Here is an 18,680-nt window from a genome sequence, read left to right as displayed (position 1 = left end):
GATCCCAACCGTAGCCGCAGTCTCAGTCCTTGTCTTGGTCTGATCCGGTCCCGGTCCTGACACCGGTCCCGTTCCAAAGGCCCGTCCGGTCCCTGTCTGATCCCGAACTCTACTCCTGTCCCGACAGCAGTCTGATCCCGATCCCTGTCGTAATCTGATCCCAAACCCTGTCACAATCTGATCCCGATTCCGCCGCCTCCCCCGCGCGAAGTCCGATAGCGCCACCCAGCGGCCGCCTGTCCTCCTCGGTACTACAATTCCCGGCCTGCCTTGCAGCCCCATACCGCAGAGCATGCCGGGAGCCGGGGCAAGTGGCCTTTGCCTCGACAGGCATGGCTGCCGCGCCGTAAAATACAGTGTGTCGCCATAGCGACCGTACTCCCCTCCCCCCCCTCCCGTTTACGACGGCGCCGTGCGGTAGCGGCGGGTGGCGCCTTTGTCCTGGCGGCAGCGGCCTGACGGGGCACCGGGTCCTGGCCGGAACCGGCGGTGAGTCTGCGGGTCCGTGGCCTCGGTACGCGGAGCGCCCGAGCGGCAGGCTTACGGCAGCGAGCCTCGCCAAGGGCCCGGTCCCTTCCGGCCCTGGGCTGAGGCCGGGCCGGGCCGGGCCGGGCGTGCCTCGCGGCCTGCGGGCGGGCCGCGCCTCCCCCTCGCGCCCGGGCAGCGCGGGATCACCGCCATTCGATGCGGCTCGGTGAGGCTGCTCTGCACCTCCAGAGCAGCCGGTGCGCGGCATGAGCGGCCCTGGCAGCGCCCGGGCCTGGGCTGAGGTAGGGGAAGTACGGGCGGGAGCGGCGGCTGTCGGTGAAGCTCCGGGCCGGGGGTCACTCCCCGCTGCCCCGGGAGCTGCGGTGGGCCCGGGGCGAGGGCGGCGCGGGGCGCGTTCCGGCGGCGGGACGGAGGCGGAGGCGTTCTCCGGGTTAGGCGTGGGCAGCACCGTGTCTGCCCAGGTGCTGGGACTGGGCCGGGCCGTACCTGCGCTGCCCTGGGAGGGCTCTCCTGGCCTTGGGGGGGTGCGGGTCTGCTCCGAGAGAAGCTCCTTGCTCCTCGGCACCTCTGCCTTCCGTGCTCGCTGTTTCTGCTTTGCCCCCAAACTTCTTGGAGACTTATGTGTTTCGCCTGTGGCAAATTAGTTTTAATATCCCACTCCAGCAGAGTCTTGCTTCCTGAAGCTGTAGCGCTATTAATGAACAACTTTGGGTTTGACTATAAGGTTTTTAGAGATGTGGCTCTAATTAATTTGCAGAGGATTTGTTGGTTCATGAGGTGCCGTGGGCTGTCCTGTCGTAACATCCACAGTTACTGCGCGGGGAATTGGCACCTCTAAAATGTCCCGGTGCCTCTCTGACTGCATTCATACAACAAGAGTTAATGTGGGAATTAGGTGTTCACCTGATGTAGTGTGCCCAGAGGTGGGACAACATTCATATATTCTGGTCTTACGATCACCAAATGGCCCTTAACTATGTGATCTGCCGAGTGGAAAACTGTAAGAGGCGGTGAATTATCTTAGATGAGAGTTCTGGGTAACTCGTCTGATTTACTGATTGTTTTGAAGTAAGGAAATAGATCTCTGTTTTTCTTAACGTAGAAAGTTCTTGCAGCCTCTTCCTCAGACACCCCCTGCCATCCCCACTCCTAAGGAACACAAAAGGGAATTTCTTACAGCTTTTTATGCTGAAAGTGAGATGTCCTGCCAGCAGTTACAGGCGTGTTTAACACCTGTTTGCTGTGTGTATCTGTGCAGTGAATCCTGCTCCGAGTGGGAACTTGGGCTAGATGGTGCCTTCCATGTTTTATTGCCTCTTATTCATTTTGAGGGAATTTTGAAAGCTTCTCTACCCTCAACTGATGAGAACTTGAGCTGCAGTAGTGGAATAGAGGTCCAGTGCTTCCATGTAAAAAAATGGGATTTGGTGCTTCTCATGGGGGAGATAAAACTCTGTGTATGTGTGTGGACAAACTTGTAGGGGGATTGGGCAAAATATGATAGAGGAGATTAATTTTGTTAGATTTTGGTTTGGGTGTTGGGATTCTTTCCTCACCTCAGTTCTGGCAGTTAATTTTAAAATGCTTATCGGAAGGGAAGTGTTCTCTGCCTCCCATCTCTACAGGGTTTCTTAAAAAGAGGGAAAAGTGATACAAATGTGAAGTTGATTGATCTTTAAAGGATAAATAAATACATTTTATGTCTCAAATCTGGAGTAGATGTATTTTTCATGCTAGTTAAGTGTTGCAAAAGTATTCATACAGAGCCATCATATATATTTTGACATTTGATTCATTTATTTAGAGATGACTTTTAAATTGTATTTACTCTAGGGTCCTGTTAGGGGGTATCTTGGTTGTAGGCATTGCATGATCAAAAAGAGAAGTTTGTGTTGATGAATTTCATCATATTTCTTTTTCCAGGCTTCTTGCATGTTACAAACAGAAAATCCCATCCTGCATTCCTGTAGGTGAATGTTTAGGAAGTAGAACAACTTTATTAAATAATTTTCAAATTTTGAAGTTCACCTTGAAAGTTTCAATGTTGTTAATTTCTTTAAGTTTTATCTAATGGTGAATTTTAAAACAGAAAGTCTGAATCCTTGGGATGGTGTTTTTTGTTAGCCTTGGCAGTGTTTGTTACGTTGGTTTGGTTTGGTTTTTTTGCTGGGGTGGTTTTTTGCTCGTTTGAGTGAGTTTGTGCAATGAATGTTGCTGACTGCTCCAGCTGTGTGCAGGGGTGTGGGTTAAGGGAATGTGCTTTTGCTGCATGGGAGAGGTGAGGAAGGGTGCAGCATTTACCTGGGGGTGGTTAAATTCCCAGCTATGGACCCGCCTGCTGTGGGAGCTGACATCTCCATGGGGGCAAGGGTGTGCTGTCTAATAGAGATGCAGATGAGAACCTGTGCTTTCCAGGATTGGAAAGCTCAGATTTCACAGGTAGTGAAGTGACCCAGGTGTGGTCATTTAGGAATATTTCAGCAGTATTTCCTGATGCCTCATTCCAAGCCCTACTGGAATATTTAAGTGCTGTTATGCAATGTTGCAATGAGTGTTTCCACTTATTAAAATATTGCATAAATTTCAATACTTCTTATCAGTGGATTGAAGAACTAGATGTGACAACAGTGGGTGTGTTGAAAAGCTTAAAGTTAAGGCATTTTAGTGGAAAATTAGTTTTTATTCTATCTTAGTTTGGAGTTAAACCATTAAAACCTATCTGCAAAATAATTAGGTTTGCTACCTTTCAGTATTACAGAAAGCTCAACCAGAATGCTGCAGTGAGTGTTTTTGCCTGACCTCTGTGTCCCTCGTATTAAGATTTCTCTGGAGTGAAGTTTGCATCAAGCAGACCCAGTTGGCTTCTAGTCTGCAAAGCTGTTAAGTTTAATCTTGTTCCAGTTTAATTTTAATGTCATGGATTGAAATTATATGCATGGCCATTTTTTTTTTTTGCGAAGAGTTGGATTTGGAACGAAAGCAAAATGGCTCGAGGACGCAAGAGCAATAGCATCAAACAGAGCGACTTCACTAACAGCACCAATCCTCAGGATTTAGAGAGAAGACTTTTTGTCGGCAATTTGCCCACAGACCACATGACTCGTGAAGAAATGGAAGAGATATTTTCAAAATATGGCAAAATCAGGGGTTAGTATATTATCTTATGCCTTTTTGTGGCAGGGATTTCAGGGAGAAATATTGCTTCATGCTTGTCAAATGCTATTTGATGGTGATGAGAGGAGTGACCAAGGTTGTTCCTAAACAGTGACCTTTTAATGATAATTTTCTCTGCCTGCACTTTCTTTGGAAAAGTGATTCCTTCAGCACAGCTCAAACATAATGCAAATATATCAGCTATGTTTTAGCTTTTAGGGTCACAGTGTGATGTCACAATATTTTCATAGCCTCTTAATCAAATCTTGGTCACTTTGTGGGCTGTATTTTGGTCACTGCCTTGTCAGAAGGAACTCGATCAAAGTCTTTGAGCTCTGCATTTTGATCCTGGTGGATTTGATTTTCCCAGGAAGTTTGCAGTGGTTTCTGGGTAGAGTGCAGCTGGTGGGGTTAGCGATGGCCGGGTGTGGGTCAGCATTGTAGCATTGTCCGTGGTTGTAACCGGTCTTGCCCTGCTGTTAACTCTTGCAGCCCTCAGCATGTACCATGGCTATGGGTTCGTGCAGTATGACCGTCTAGAAGATGTCCAGGCCGCTCTGGACGGTGAGAAGGGTCGCCTTTATAAAGGGTATAGATTAGGTAAGGAAAACTGCTCCTCGCTCTCCTGACCCCAGCATGCGTTCGGGAGAAAGAGTGCTGTTGTTTTAAAGCCGTCTGGAAAGGTCACAATGTGACACTTGCCTGGCCTTAGTCTCAATCACTCAGAATGTATTTGCCTCCTGAGTTCCTGCTGTGTGGTTCACCATGCTGCCTGGGTCTTACTCTGAATTTTTATGTGTTAGTATTTGGAAAGCTCTGTTGGCTTGTGTAAGAAAATGTGCAACAAGTAAGCCCTTGAAAGGGATCGTTGAAACCTCCAGCGTAGAGTTTAATAACATTTGTAAACCAAAACTGAGCTTCATCTTGACATGCTCAAAGGAATTGGCCACAGCACTTAGCAGCTAAGTTGCTAAGTTGGCTAAGTAAACTTAGCTGGGATTTTTGCACAAGTGGAGCCAGCCTTTAAGCAGTGCTATAAATACTGGGTGCTTTAGAAAGGATATTTTCATAAAGATGAAGATAATTCTGCTAAATGTGCTGGGAGCAGACTTAAACGGAAATGAATGGTTAGAAATCCACGAGTAATCTCTTAAATGCAAGGAAAAAATTACTTTCAAAGTAAGGCTATGATAATTTGAAGAAAAACAGTTTGACTTAAAAAAGAATGACAGGAGAAATAAATAGTAACCTGTGGGAAGGTGTATGTACAGTAAAAAATAGGAGCCTGATGATGGAAATGAAGGCAAATAGACAAGAAAGGTAGAAGGATATGAGAAGAAATTATGTCCAGCATTATCCAAGTGTAGAGGCTTAAATAGGAACAGCTTTGGCTGTTTTAGAAGCTAAGGGTAACTGGCTGGCAACAATAACATTTCTAACTGAGAAGACCAGTTAATGTTTTTGCTGTCTGTTTTTGAAGAGGCAGGAGGTGTGTTTAATGTAATTTTCATTTCAGTAGCAAAATCAAAAAGGTAAAACTGCAGATACCAAACTTAGAGCTCTCAAAAGAATTAACGTCATTGAGGCTCAGTGAACTACTGACTTGCCTAGTGTGTTACTGGTGTTTTTCCACAAGCCTTGGAAAACTAGGAAGTTTCCAGGGAGCTCGTAGAGTGCTACAGGTGAGCCAGTAGGCAGGATAAATAGGATGAGCCTGGCATCAGCACCTGGGAATGAAGGGATTCTTTGACCTGACGCTGCTGAGAAGACGATTAATGTCCATCAAAATAAATTCTGTCTTAATTACTCTTATGGTACTGCAAGGTCTAGGGCTGGAAGTAGCAGTGTTAATGTACAGATTGCTCTAAGGTGTTTGACTTAATAAGAAACAAGAACAGTTGAAAACAACAGTTAAACAGATTTCAAGTGAATCTAGAATGGAGTAGATGTAACACAGGTGGAATTTCTCAGTCTTTGAGTGGTGGTCTGGAAAAACTGAGTCCTGGCCACATAGGGCTTTTATAAGTGACTTGGAGAGAAAAACATGTTTTAAAAAAAAAGGATGAAATAAAGAAGCTTGTGTTACTAATGGTAAAAGGACTTGGACTTCCTATTCTGGATGCAGACAGACCTGAACTTTAAGTGAAGCTGACAGGGAAGGTCTGCACCCAGCCAGACAGACTACTTTGGTCATCCTTGGCTGTGCAAAACACAGGTGTGCAAGTAGGAAATGTTTTGGTACCTGTGGGATTTTGCTGTTGGAAAAGTGCTCAGTTTTGGTATGCCTGGTTCAAAAAGGATAATGCTGAATTGGAAAAACCTTGGAAAAACATGACAGAGTTTAGGATTAAAGAACAAGCCCAAGCAAAAACCTCAAGGGAAAGGAGTGATGTGATCTCTGGTTACAGACAGACCTGGGGATCAGGGAGTTTTAGTGTAGTAGGCATAGGTGTGACAATGCCTTAAATGTGAATAAAGACTTTTATCTAACAGCAGAGTAATTGGCTTCTGGAGTAATTTATTTGATCTGTGGTGGTTTCTGTGCTCTGAAGACTTTTAAATTGGAATTGGATGTTTTGCTAAAAGATAAGCACTAGTCCAGTGCCACTGCTGCACTTGAGATAGATGGATTCCTGTCACCTGTGTTTGTTCAGAAGGTTACACTGTGTGATCACAGTGGCCCTGTCATCTCAAAATCCTACAGGACAGAAGACTTTTTATTTGGGCTTTTTTTTCCCCTGAAGTTTTGTCAGTGTTCAAATACCTAACTTGTAAAAGCTGTTGGCATTGAATAAAATGTTACTAAATGTGTGTTTTGCACAAGAGAAGGATCCCTGTCAAAGTTTTTTTTTTTTCTTCTAGTAAAATATTTTTGTGCAGATTTAAATACTTCTTATTTGAAAGCAATGTATTATACTGAGTGTAAAAATCATGATAGGTTTCTTCAATGGCATCTTAAAACAGAAAATAAAAATAATCTTAAACCAAAGAAAGCAGCTAGTGTCTTGCTTAAAGATAACACCTGACTTTAAAGGGGAAAAATTATCAACTAAAAATAAATGCAAGGAAAACAGTTACTTCAGTTATGCAGCCTGAGTACCAAATACAATCGTTAGTAACAATAAGGTGAAAAGTTTTGGGAGAGTTTACGTCCAGTGTAGCATTATATGAGTATTTCCATAAATGCACAGAAGTGTTTTCATATCTTTAGTAGTAAAACTAGAGAATAAATGTCCTTCAGATGTAGTTTGTAACAGTAGACTTTGCAACTGTGTTTGATCCTGGAGAGGTGCTCCAGAGTTCTGTGAGTGGTGTTATGCTGCAGTTGTAGTTAATATTCAGATTGCACTTGCTTCTCTGCCCCATCAGAGAAGCAACATCAAGAAAAAATTGACATCAAGAAAAAAAATTAGACCTGATTCTTAATTACAGTTTTAATCTTGACAATAATGAAGGATACTTTGGGATGTTACAGAGGATAATAAGACTGAGTCTGCCTAAAGACATCATGGCATGTTTATATTCTCATGCAAGGACTTTGAAAGTGGTTAATGCAGATAACTCATCAGAAATGTTAATTATTGATAGATTCTGGGGGAGCAGATAGGGTCCAGATTTGGGTTCTTTTCCTTAAAAGGTTCTCAGTAAAATATCCAAAGTCACTTTGCTGTTTGCTTTTGACCCCCTCCAGTGAATTATTTCATCTCCAGTCAGCTGTCACAGGAGGCTTTGAGAACAGTGTGGGTCCCTGCCAGTTCTGGGCAAACTTCACTTTTGCGGGTTGAGGACAAGATTCTGTTTTTTCAGCTCTTTTACTTCTTTGTGTTTCCCTTCATGGTGTTTTTCACGGAGATGCTCACAAGCCAACCAATTTTCAAATTTCTGATCTGTTGCCTCAGTTTGCATCACATTAACAATGGTGTTTTGAATGCACCATGTTGACTTCCTAAGGAGCCTGTGTTCCAGGCTCCTGGATCCGTTTCTCAGTGGTGGGGGCCATGCACCTTAACACTGCAGCAGTCCCTTGGAAGGCAGTTGCACGTGCCCCTTTGAGAACCCTTGGATTATTTCCAGCAAGGGTATCAGCATGCTCCGTTGAACAGGACTGGCTGTGAACTTAGGACTGTGCTGGCCATCATTCCTTTCTCAGAGGTTTTCAGACTCTGCTTTTTCTCCTAGAGTCCATGAGTCGCTTTCTGCTTGCTCATAGACTGCAGAAGAAAGAGGTTTTCTTATGGAAGGAAGAGTCTGGATGTAGGCCTGAACATGCAGGGTTAAAACTTCACCCAAGCTGTCCACCCTATTTTGAAGTCAGAGAAATCCATAAAATTTTCATTATGTTGTACTATCTAAACTTAATAAAAAATTGTCAAAGTGACAATGTCTCTCTGCTGAATGGATTTCCTTGCACCATCTGGATATTGTTGAGCTTAAGTTGCTTTCGTTTGAATTGTGCTGATGATATTTTTTTTGTTTCATAGCATTGAACAGATGGGTTGATTATTCTTTACAGATATTAATAAAGCAGTGGAAAGAAGAAATATGAATAAGGCTTCATCAAGGTCCAGTCCGACACGAAGGTAAAGTACCTGGAAGCAGTGAGTTATACTAGGAGTTCAGGCCTTCGGGGCATGAGCCCAGTGGCCTGTGCTAAATGTCTGTGTCTCTTCCCTACTGCACCTCCCCAGTCAAACAGTGATGCTCCAGCAGGAAAGTGTCTGCTCCAGCTCTGAGAGCCCTTTTGGCTCTGGCGCCTTGGAAGGCACAAGGGAAACTTGTGTCTGCTGCTGTTACTGCAGCCCAGCATTCGGTTTTGCAGCACAGACTGTAAGAGACTTGGGAGGAAGAATACATTTGATGTTTGCTCCTGCCTCCAAGGATCACAGAAACCAAGACATATCTAGAGAATGCCAAGAGGCTGCAGCATTTCCAGAGCTCTGCTGCAGAGGATCTTGGGGTCTTGCCTCTTCTGATGTTGAAAGCTTCCAATGCTGCAATTAGACTGGAAAGGAACACTTAAGCAAAACACAAGACAGAGCAAATGTCTCTTGCACAGTCCTGTCTGCCCATGTGGTTGTGTTTTCAGTGCCTGGAGCCAGCCCCCTGTGCAGTCACTGATGTACTCTCCAGCTTCTCCTGACTTCCCACCCCTCAGTGGGCACAGCATATTCACCTCCTTCACCTCCTCTGTGTGGGCAGCCACAGGCAAGGGGAAAAGATACAGATTGGCCTGTCACAGGAAGATGACTTCAGTTTCCTTTCCACAGCATCACTAGGAAGCACACAAAGACATACGAGCTCCAGTGTTGTTTGGTACAAGGTATGGACCCTGTGTGTCTCTGCTGTAAAGCTTTCCATGAAACAGCCTGGAGCTTGTTGAACTTTAATCAAGGTCCTGTGTCTACTGTGCTTTACTAGCTTGACCAGTTAAGTTATCAAAAACGAGGAAAAAGTGCAACTAGCAAGACAGCTACACCAAAAAAACAAAGCACAAAGAATCAGTAGTTGCAATTCTTGGCACCATCTACGATTTTTTTGCACTGCATTTAACCCTACACAGGGTAAAATGTGCTTGCAGAGACCAGCATGTGGGCATCAGGCCCAAGAAGTGCTGGGATTCCTATGCAGATGCAGCAAGTCTTGGGCCTGGGGTGTGCTTGGTGCTGGTGGGAGTATGTGAGCAGCAGGCACTTTGTGGCACATCTTTGGCCTCAGTGCCATCAATGCTGTAGCACTGCAGGGATGAGGGGCAGGCATCTGTATGATGAGCATTGGTCCTTGGACTGTGCTGCAGAGGGATAAGCACAGGCACTGATGCCATGGGCATTGCAACTTATGCCATCCTACATGTGTGCAAGAGCAGGTGCCTGTGCCACAGTCCTAAGGAGCACTGGATGTGCATGAGCTCTGGTTCTGTGGGCACCAGGTTGTGGACTGGACAGCAGCTGAAGGCTTTGGTGCTGCTGACAGGCACTGGATTTCAGCTGACACTGCATACACCATGGCCATGCCATGTGGTTAGCACCATGTCCCAAGCAGCACTGTGGGCACAGGTGGTTGTGGGGTCACAGTCATCAGGTCCTGGGCATGGCTGTGATCGATGGGCTCTGGACTACACTGTGGCCTGGGAACAGCAGGTGCCACTGCCAGTGCTGCAGATCCCCACACCGTGCCACACACAGTGGTGCTGGGCCGGCAGGGCTGAGCCCCAAGCAGATGCAGGCAATGGTGCTGATGCTGCAGGAGCCAGACCATGGTGACAAGTGTGGAAGCAGAAAGTGGAAGCTGTCTCTTGGTGCTGTCCTCTCCCTTGAGCAGGGCAGCCATGTGGACACAAGAGCCAGGGGTACCTATGCCACATCTCTACTTCTGTCACAGTTGTGCGTTGTTCATTCCGGATCTATTTGTCTCTGCTGATAATGAATGTGGCCTGTTCTGGTCACCCCCACTTCAGCTGGAATAAATGTCATATGCCAAACAATTCCCCTGCATCTGGTTGTTTTGCTAAATGGTCTCACAGCTATGGAAAGATCAGTTACTCAATATCCACTAGAATAAGTCAGAAGTTTTCCCTGAGCTTCTGCCATCATTCATTGTAGGTTTTGGGGGAAGGGGGCTATGATGTGTCTCTCACAGGATGTGATTTCAGTGCAGATCGCAAACAAAAAGTGGATTTATATATCAAAGAGACTGAAGGAGTTTATACCTGGCTGTCCACAAATTCATTATGTCACTTAGAGGAGGAGGCTGTGTGTGCTCTTGGTGGCATCTCTAATTTTTCCCAAAATCTGGTTTGTATCTGACATGCAAACAGAGAATGCCAGCACTCTTACGTGTTTCCAGCACAGCTGGGTGTCTGACACCAAAATCCATACATGATGGCTCTGCTCTTCATCTCGTTCCTGTCACTCTGCCTGGCACCAAACTTGGGTTCATCTGACTCGTTCTCTGTAGGTGATCTCTATGTGACTGCACTGCAGTGGATGCAGACTTAGGTTCTGCTTATATTTCTATATAAACTAGATTAGGGTGTTTGAGGACTGTAAAAGTCATGTCAAGTATGGGAAATAAAAAGATTCAAAAAGCTGGGTTTTTTTTCCTGATGGTTGTCAGTATTTCGGGGGAAAAACAGTGCAAACACATGGAGCCCTGTAGTTTCTCTGCAATGCTTTGTTTTGACTACAGTGAAGTTATGGTCTTCTCTGGAAAACAGAATACAATGTGGAAAAAGCCTTACTGCTTTGGGAAAAGATGAAGACTGGAACTGTATTCTTCCTTGCCTCTGAAGACTGCAATACAAAGTCTGAATGAGATGGATCATTCAGATCCAACAGAGAAGCTTTTTGTGACTGCGGAGGACGCAGTGATGGTTGGGTTTAGTACCCTCTTAACCAGGGCATTATGAGCATAAGGCTGGCTTTCTACGGAAACTATCCCTCAGATCCTCAGGACAAGGCCATAGCTGTCTTTGCTTTCTATCAGCAGCACAAACCCAACCACAACATGGAACCTGCAGTGTCTTTGCTCACAAGCTGCTTCTTTTTTAATCATATGTCAGTAATGTTACTTCAGATGTTCTGCTGTCATCGATGAGTGAATTTAATGGGTCCCTTGAACACTCCTGGCTATTGCACATTTGTGGGTATTAGCCTACATCACCTTAAATTCTCAAAGAATTTGCCAAACATGATTGATAGATCATCTATGGCTGATGTTGGAGGTTGGAGGCCTTAAAATGGTGTTTTCTGAAGTGCCTGTTCACTTCACGCACAGGTGCTCTACACTTAGTGCTCCATTAAGGAGCTTTCTGGCTCTTGTTTGGCTGAATATTAGAATTAAGAACCTTCTCCAGACTGCTTAAAAAATACGACTTTTGGTCAATTGTTGTTATGGGATAAGAGGGAGCATTCAGCTGCTGTGAAAGTCCACTTTGGCACCTCAGGTAAGAGATCTAGGGGTAACTGTACTTGTGTTGCTAGCAGGCTAATGGAATTTCCCTGGTGTTTTCCTCAGAGAGCAATACACCTACGGGGATGGCCGAGATGGCAGGCGTGACCGCTCCCCTCTGCGGGGGAGCCCACGGAGAGACCCCAGAGATGGCAGGGATGGCAGGAACGGGCGAGATGCTCGAGACATTCGAGCTAGAGACATGCGTGATGCCAGAGACCACAGGGACCCACGGGACCTGCGAGACCCACGGGATATCAGGGATCCAAGGGACTTGAGGGATCCACGTGATGTTAGAGATCTTCGTGACCCACGGGAGCCACTGTATGATCGATACAGGGATCCACGGGATATGAGAAATTCACGAGATGTGAGAGATCCACGGGATATGAGAGACCCTCGGGACCCTTTGTACAGGTAAACTCTCTGGGATCCTATTTGCCAAAATAATGTTTTTCTGGCATTTCTGCTGCAATTGTTTGAGTGGTGTCAGGTGTTTAAGGAAATCACCCTTGGCTGGGGACAGTTGGGTGCTGCTCTGAGTCTTGTGAGGAGCAGATGGGTACCTCAAAAATTAAACTTGAGGGAGGTCTGGATGTGATGCATTGGCCAAAGTCGCTGCCTGAGGTGCTGGAGGAAACCCATTACTGCTTCTGAATGTTGCAGACGAGACGAATCTTATGATCGTTACCTGCGCCTCGAGGACTACTACCGGCGCAAGGACGACTCCTACTACGACCGCTACAAGGAGCCAGAGGGTGAGTACCTGTACCACTGTATCTGGGGTGCCACAGTGCCACAGCTGTGATGCTCTGTGTCCCTCTGAGCAGCTCAGAAGGGTGTCACTCATTCTCATTTCAGACCGCTTGAAGCGCGAGGAGCGGCGCCGGGAGGAGCTGTACCGTCAGTACTATGAGGAGATCAAGAGACGTTTTGATGCAGAGAGACCCGTGGATTGTTCTGTGATAGTGGTGAATAAACAGACAAAGTAAGAAAATAATTACAATCAGTTTTATTATTGTATGGTAGGAGGGAATAGATTTAAACTTAGTCCTGCCTTGAGGCTGTTTGTCTTACAGGTTGCTCTTGGGGAGTGTGGCTTTAGAGTCCACAGAAAGCTACAGCTCCCATTTTCCTTCTGGAAATATGCCTTGATGAGATGAGGAAATGTATCTTGTGCTATAGACCTGTTGAAAGATAACTCCTGAGTGCCTTAGATACAGTCATTTTACTTTGAAGTTCTTAAAAATATGGTTAAAGGGGGTACAGTTTTAGTCACCATTACTGACTTTGCCTCCAAAGACAATAAAATCACTCTCTTGAGGTATGGGTGCACACAGACTGAATTTGTCAGACTTTTTGTGCAGTCGGTATTGCAGGTTTGGTTCTAAGTTAGCAATTTAAGCTTAGCCTTGTGAGCTGTGTTTTGTGCTTGGGTGGGGAAGTCTGTAGGACAGGGCATACAGGAGCAGTGGATCCTGTGTTGGCAGTCGGTTAGAGCAGAAAGCAGCTGGTAGAAAAGAGCAGGCCAATAAGCAATGAGGCACGTGTGAACAGTTGAGATACTGAACAAAGCAGGAGTAAATGAGTTCTGTTAGTTGGCTCCTCTGCTCTGTACTCCTTGTACCTCTGCTGGCATAGATTTCTTCCCCTAATGAATTCAGTTGAAACACATTCATGTATAAACAAATTTGTAATAGTGTAAATCCCTTTGCAAACACTCTGTTTCTCAGCTAAACTAAGGCTTGATCTGTAATTTATTTTGGTTGAACTGAAATGACTGATTCAGATCAGAATAAGGGCTTTTATATTGCTATAATGGGATTGCTTTAGAACTGTCCTGGTAAACGTCATGAAGCTGGGCAAGTAATCAGAGGCGTAAATCTGAGATGGGGGGAGGGTGCAATGCCAAGGTTTCTGTTCCAGTGTGTGACTGATTTGTTAAACTGCTGCCTTTGCTTTGTGTAGGGAGTACGCAGAGTCAGTGGGGCGGAAGGTGCGGGACCTGGGCATGGTGGTGGACCTGATCTTCCTCAACACAGAGATGTCACTGACGCAAGCCCTGGACGATGTGAGCAGAGGAGGGTCTCCTTTTGCCATTGTCATCACCCAGCAGCATCAAGTTCACCGTTCTTGCACTGTTAACATCATGTTTGGCACCCCACAAGGTACTAAAGTCTCAGTAGGCTGGGAATTTTGTGGTCACTCTGAACCTTTCTTTCAGGCAGAGCCACACAGGACAAAGTTCATCCTTGCTGTCACATAAGTAGTTATAAATGACTTGACACCATGTCATAAATGTGAATATCATTATTTAAAAGCTTCCATAATACTCTAATTGCCCCTTGTCAAAAGGAATGTCAAATTCCTGCCAAGAGGAATTTCATCTGGTTTTGATTCCTAACACTGCCAGCCTTTGCATCTCTGGGCAAGTCATGGACCCCAGAGCTGCACTGCTCTGGGAGATCGCTGAGTAATACAAGCCCAACCTCACTCTACCACTTGTTGCTCTCCCAAAGAGCCTGTTGGGAATGTGGCAAATTCAAGGACAGATTTTAAAATCAAATGTGATTTAATAAGGACTTGGTAAAGGTAGAGATTTGATAATGAAACTGGGAAGAGTTATGAAAAGATAGAACTATGAAGTGTTATGAAAAGATAGATCTACAAAGTATTTGGGTATACAGGCTCCACCTTCTTAGCCTCTTTATACTTTTCACATCACTTTCCATCGCAGGGTGTGACTTGGTTGCATGAGAGTGGGTGTAGGTACTAAAAACACCTTGTCGGAATGTGTAGGTACTAAAAACACCTTGTCAGAAAGCAGCTATGGCTCTGATCATAGGCCTGTTCATGTAATCTGTCAACACAAGTGACTGGTTTGACCACAGCTGAGCTTTCAAAGGTTATTTCTCCCTTACTGTGTTCCCAGGTAATGTTTGTCTGGGAGAGGAAACCTCTGAGTGCACAGTCAGTGCCTGGTGTGTGCTCACTGATTGCAGTAGCCCAGTTTCTTTAAACATCAGATGCAGATGTGATAGGAGAGCTCCCTCATTTCCTGCAGACACATCGCTCACACACACACTGTCACTTTGCTTAACACTGCCCTTGGTTTAAATTCTTAAGTTCTTTGGTTTAACACCTGTTAAACCTTTGGCAGGAGGCCAAAGCTTCTTTTCTTCACTGGATCTGCTGGTTATCAGGTATCAGACCTGATGGGAACCCCAGTCATTAGCTCATCCACAGCTCATTCTAGAGATTAAGTATGCTCACTTCAAGTGCTCCTGGCCACCTTTGCCTGCATGTTTGTTTCAGGGAACTCTTTCACAGCTTGTGCAAAGCCTAACGTTAAAATTAATGCCTGTTAGGTGGAAAAGGCTTGCAGAATTTGATGTTCTGCAGGTGTGAAAAGGACCCTGCCCAGAGCTTTGGGCACTTTTGGGAAGGTAAAGGCTGTTCTGATCTCCCAGTTTGAATCTGTTCTCCGGTGACTGTTCATGCGTGTGCTTTGGGAGGTGGAAGTAATGACCTCAAAAGCCACCATTGGAATTGCCCACTACTCATTTTATCACAGAAGAATTTGACTGCTGTTTGTTGCCTCAAGAGTGGTCAGTGTGAGCAGCCATGTAACACTTGAGGTAGTGCTGCTCCCTCCCCAGCTGCACATGAGATGTTAAGGCACTGGCAGCACAGAAACAAATGTATTCCCATGGCTTTCCTCCTCTGGGAAGCATAGAGCCTTCAGTGGGCAAGTTTTGAATCTGTTCAAGGGTTTAGCAGTAAAATAACTGGGACCATCTTATCTCAGAGAGCCGAGGATTCATATGAGAGGTAGAGGGAGCTGCTTTCCTTTTAACTGGTGAGAGGCAAGAAAGACATTTCTGGGCTGAGCCCTCAGCTATGAAGGAAAGGCTGGCCTTGCTGGCTGATAGCCACGGGCCTTCTGTTGGCTTTGGAAATGTAACTATTCCCATGTGCCTGGAAGTTCCCAAGTCTGTACTTACACTCCCTGAGCAGTGCCTGCTGCTGACTGGGCTGTGCTGGCAGGTGGGAGTAACAGCACCTCCATCAGGGTCACTTTGGGTCACTCAGAGCATTTCTTCCTTTGTGCAGAGCATCGCAACATGCCCCAGGCTGATGCCATGGTGCTGGTGGCAAGGAATTACGAGCGCTACAAGACAGAGTCCCGGGAGAAAGAGCGGGATGAGATTGCCCGGCAGGCTGCCAAGATGGCAGATGAAGCTATTCTGCAGGAGCGGGAGCGCCCACCTCCCATGGAGGAGGGTGTCAGAGGAGGTCACCCTCCCGGGATCCAAACTCTCCTGAACCTGCTGGCAGACAATCGCTATGTGACTGCTGAGGAGATAGATAAAGTCATTAATTACCTGAGAGACCGGAAGGAACGGTTGCTGCGGGGCAGCTCTGAATCTCTGCAGGGTAAGTCCCACAGCCCCAGACAGACTTTATTCTGTGGTTTGTGGTCCTCAGTGCTGGGACAGGAAAAGAATCTGGGACCGCAAAGGAGTTTGGGAGCATAATATCCTCATGCAGCACCTCATTTTACTGAGGTGGACGTGTCGTTGCATGCCTTGAGACAATTCAGAGTTTTCATGTGCAAGATCTTTTATACTGGATTCTCTTAGGGCAACAGGAGGATTGCCATAACTAGTTGGGCTGCAACACTCAGTTCTGTACAGTGGTTTGGGTTCCCAGAGCTGTGCAGCTGTGATCTGAGGGTGGATGTTCACTGATGTTGTGTTTTTGGTAGCTGTTTCATTAGTTTTCTTTAGATGTCCCTTCAAGAGCATTTGCAGAGCTTTAACCATCTTTCCTTTCTTTCCCAGCACCCATATCAAGACAGCCTTTGGGGGCACCTTCAGGATCATCACTGGGTAGTCAGTCCAACCTTCCAAGTTCTCAGGCTCATCAGAGTTCACAGCCTCTGGTCTCTACTCCTTCTGTTCCAGTGTCCTCTTCTACTCCTCAACAGGAGCTTCAAGCAAAAATCCTCAGTCTCTTCAACAGTGGGGCGGCGGCGGCGGCAGCAGCTGCTGTGGCAAACAGCGGCCCTGCGGCCTCTGCAGGCTCTTCAGGCAGCACTCCCAACCAGAACTTTGCTAACATGGCCGGCGGGCAGCCCCGGCCAGCACAGATGAATGCTGGAAATCTAAACCAGGCTCAGCAGAGATTGCAGACTCCAAACACACAGCTTCCTGCTCTCCCGGGCCCTTCAAGAAACGCGGGTCCAAGACCTGGAGCTCCTCCACAGCCTCAGCCGCTCTATGGTCAGCACCAAACCCGCCTTCCTGCGCCTGGCAATGTGCCTGCCCAAAGGCCAGTGTCTTCTGGTATCAACTTTGACAACCCCAGTGTACAGAAGGCCTTGGACACCCTTATCCAGAGTGGTCCTGCTCTCTCCCACCTTGTGAGCCAAACTGTGGCCCAGGGGCGAGCGGGGTCCTCAGCCCAGCAACCCATTGGTGCCTACCAGCGACACTATTAGAGCTGAGCTGTTGGGCCCATTCCCCTTCCCTTTGCCATTCCATACTTATAGCTGTTTAAGGAGTCTCCCATCCTTGACCCGGGACAGATGCCCTGGACGTGCATGTCCTCTCCACTCTGTCAAGAGCATACCCCCTGCAGCATTGCTGCCAACGGTTGCTGGCGCTGCCCTCCCTCTCCTTGGTCTGGTTAGCAATGTTTGGAGCAGAATGCTCAGTTTTCTCCACAGCACGATGTGCTGAACTGTGTTGGATCATTGGTTGTCTTGTCCCATCCCAGAAGCTGCCGCAGTAGCAGTCCTGCTGCGTTTTCCTTACTCCCAGCACCTGGTGTACCTTCCCACTAAGGTGCAGTCTGGGCTCACTGATTGGTCTCAGTGTATTTTTGGATTGCTGGTTTTGATGAATTAGGGGACTGAACAGAGCAGCAAACTGACAGGCCTTGGACACCCACCACTGTGGAATGGGCACTATTTTTCTTTGGATTTCTTTTTCTTTTTTTTTTTTTTTTTTTTTTTTTTTTTTTTTTTTTTTTTTTTTTCTTCACCCTTTTAATAGCATATAAGCCATTTGGAAAGTCCAGTGATTGTGCTGGCAGCCAAAATCATGAAGCACATGCCTGACCACTGCTCAGTAACCAGGACTTTGCTGGTGTTCCTCACCTCAACCCACTCACAGAGACTGGCAGCTGTGGGCTGAGCATACATCTGCAACATAAGGACTTCCAGCCAAGGCAGAGATTTCAAATGGTCTGTCAGTTTTCCTACTGTGAGTAATCAGTGTTAAGATCAACCTGGTAAATTTGATGTGTAAATTTCCTTTTCTTACAATGTTTGGCAAGGTTGTTACTGTAGCTCAGCTGCAGCCACACTGATGTGCTGCTGGCTCTCCCTGGGAATACCTGTCACTAGGCATTGAGAGCAGTGCTGCTCTATCAGACCTCTTCTTGCTGTTAATAGATGTTCAGGCCATCTGAGGAGAAGAGGCAGTGCCAAGATGTAATACTATAATTTTAAACATTTTTTTCAACACTTTGGTAGCTGCAGCAGACAGTGGAGTGGTAAATCAGGCAGATTCCTCACGTTGTTTTTACTGGGAACATACTTTGATACCAGAACACAAAACATCACTTAACTGTGTGGTCCTCCCCGTCATGGCCTTCTTGGAGTCTGGGCTTCCCGCAGGGAACCGAGCGATACTGAGAAAGCAGTGGGTTGAAGCAGAGGATTTTCTTTGTCCCAGGTGGTTTGTGTTGTAGCATTTCTTTTATCTCTGTGCTGTTAACAAGAGGACATTACTTTCTAATAAAAGGCCAGAAAAATTACTTGTTGCATTTTTTGACATTTGAGTATCCTCAGAATATGTCATTTCACTGTGTTTGCTGTTCCTCTCTCCTGGGTAAGCTGTGCTGGAAGCTCCACACTGGATGCATAGCAGACTGTGTGTGGACCTCACAGGTCCTGAGTTGCACACCACTGGGGTGGCCTCAGGCCAGGAGATGTGATGTGGCACAGCTGATGTGAGGGTTCCAAAACCTCTTTGGTGACAGGTGGTGGGAGGGACAGGTCCAGGGCCTGTGCCACAAGCCAG

The 18,680-nt window shown here is 46.3% G+C and overlaps 1 protein-coding gene across 6 annotated transcripts; it reads left to right on the top strand.

Annotated features, from left to right (window-relative positions):
* The first annotated feature begins 405 nt into the window (after positions 1–405).
* NCOA5 (nuclear receptor coactivator 5) lies at positions 406–18,414 on the top strand. Of its 6 annotated transcripts, none has more exons than XM_056507536.1 (10): positions 406–489; positions 3,450–3,636; positions 4,135–4,242; positions 8,156–8,222; positions 11,656–12,006; positions 12,256–12,347; positions 12,451–12,577; positions 13,558–13,757; positions 15,703–16,026; positions 16,434–18,414. In XM_056507536.1, the coding sequence occupies exons 2-10, from the start codon at positions 3,474–3,476 to the stop codon at positions 17,090–17,092; spliced, it is 2,091 nt and encodes a 696-aa protein (XP_056363511.1). In that variant the 5' UTR covers positions 406–489; positions 3,450–3,473; the 3' UTR covers positions 17,093–18,414. The 6 variants fall into 6 exon arrangements, with proteins under 6 accessions (XP_056363511.1, XP_056363512.1, XP_056363515.1 ...); XM_056507535.1 differs by lacking the exon at positions 406–489 and adding an exon at positions 499–770; XM_056507537.1 differs by lacking the exons at positions 3,450–3,636; positions 4,135–4,242 and having other exon boundaries at positions 426–489.
* The last annotated feature ends 266 nt before the right edge of the window (positions 18,415–18,680 follow it).

Source organism: Oenanthe melanoleuca, chromosome 20, assembly GCF_029582105.1.
Source record: "Oenanthe melanoleuca isolate GR-GAL-2019-014 chromosome 20, OMel1.0, whole genome shotgun sequence".
Classification (NCBI taxonomy): Eukaryota; Metazoa; Chordata; class Aves; order Passeriformes; family Muscicapidae; genus Oenanthe; species Oenanthe melanoleuca.
This window is presented reverse-complemented; position numbering and strand designations above follow the sequence as displayed.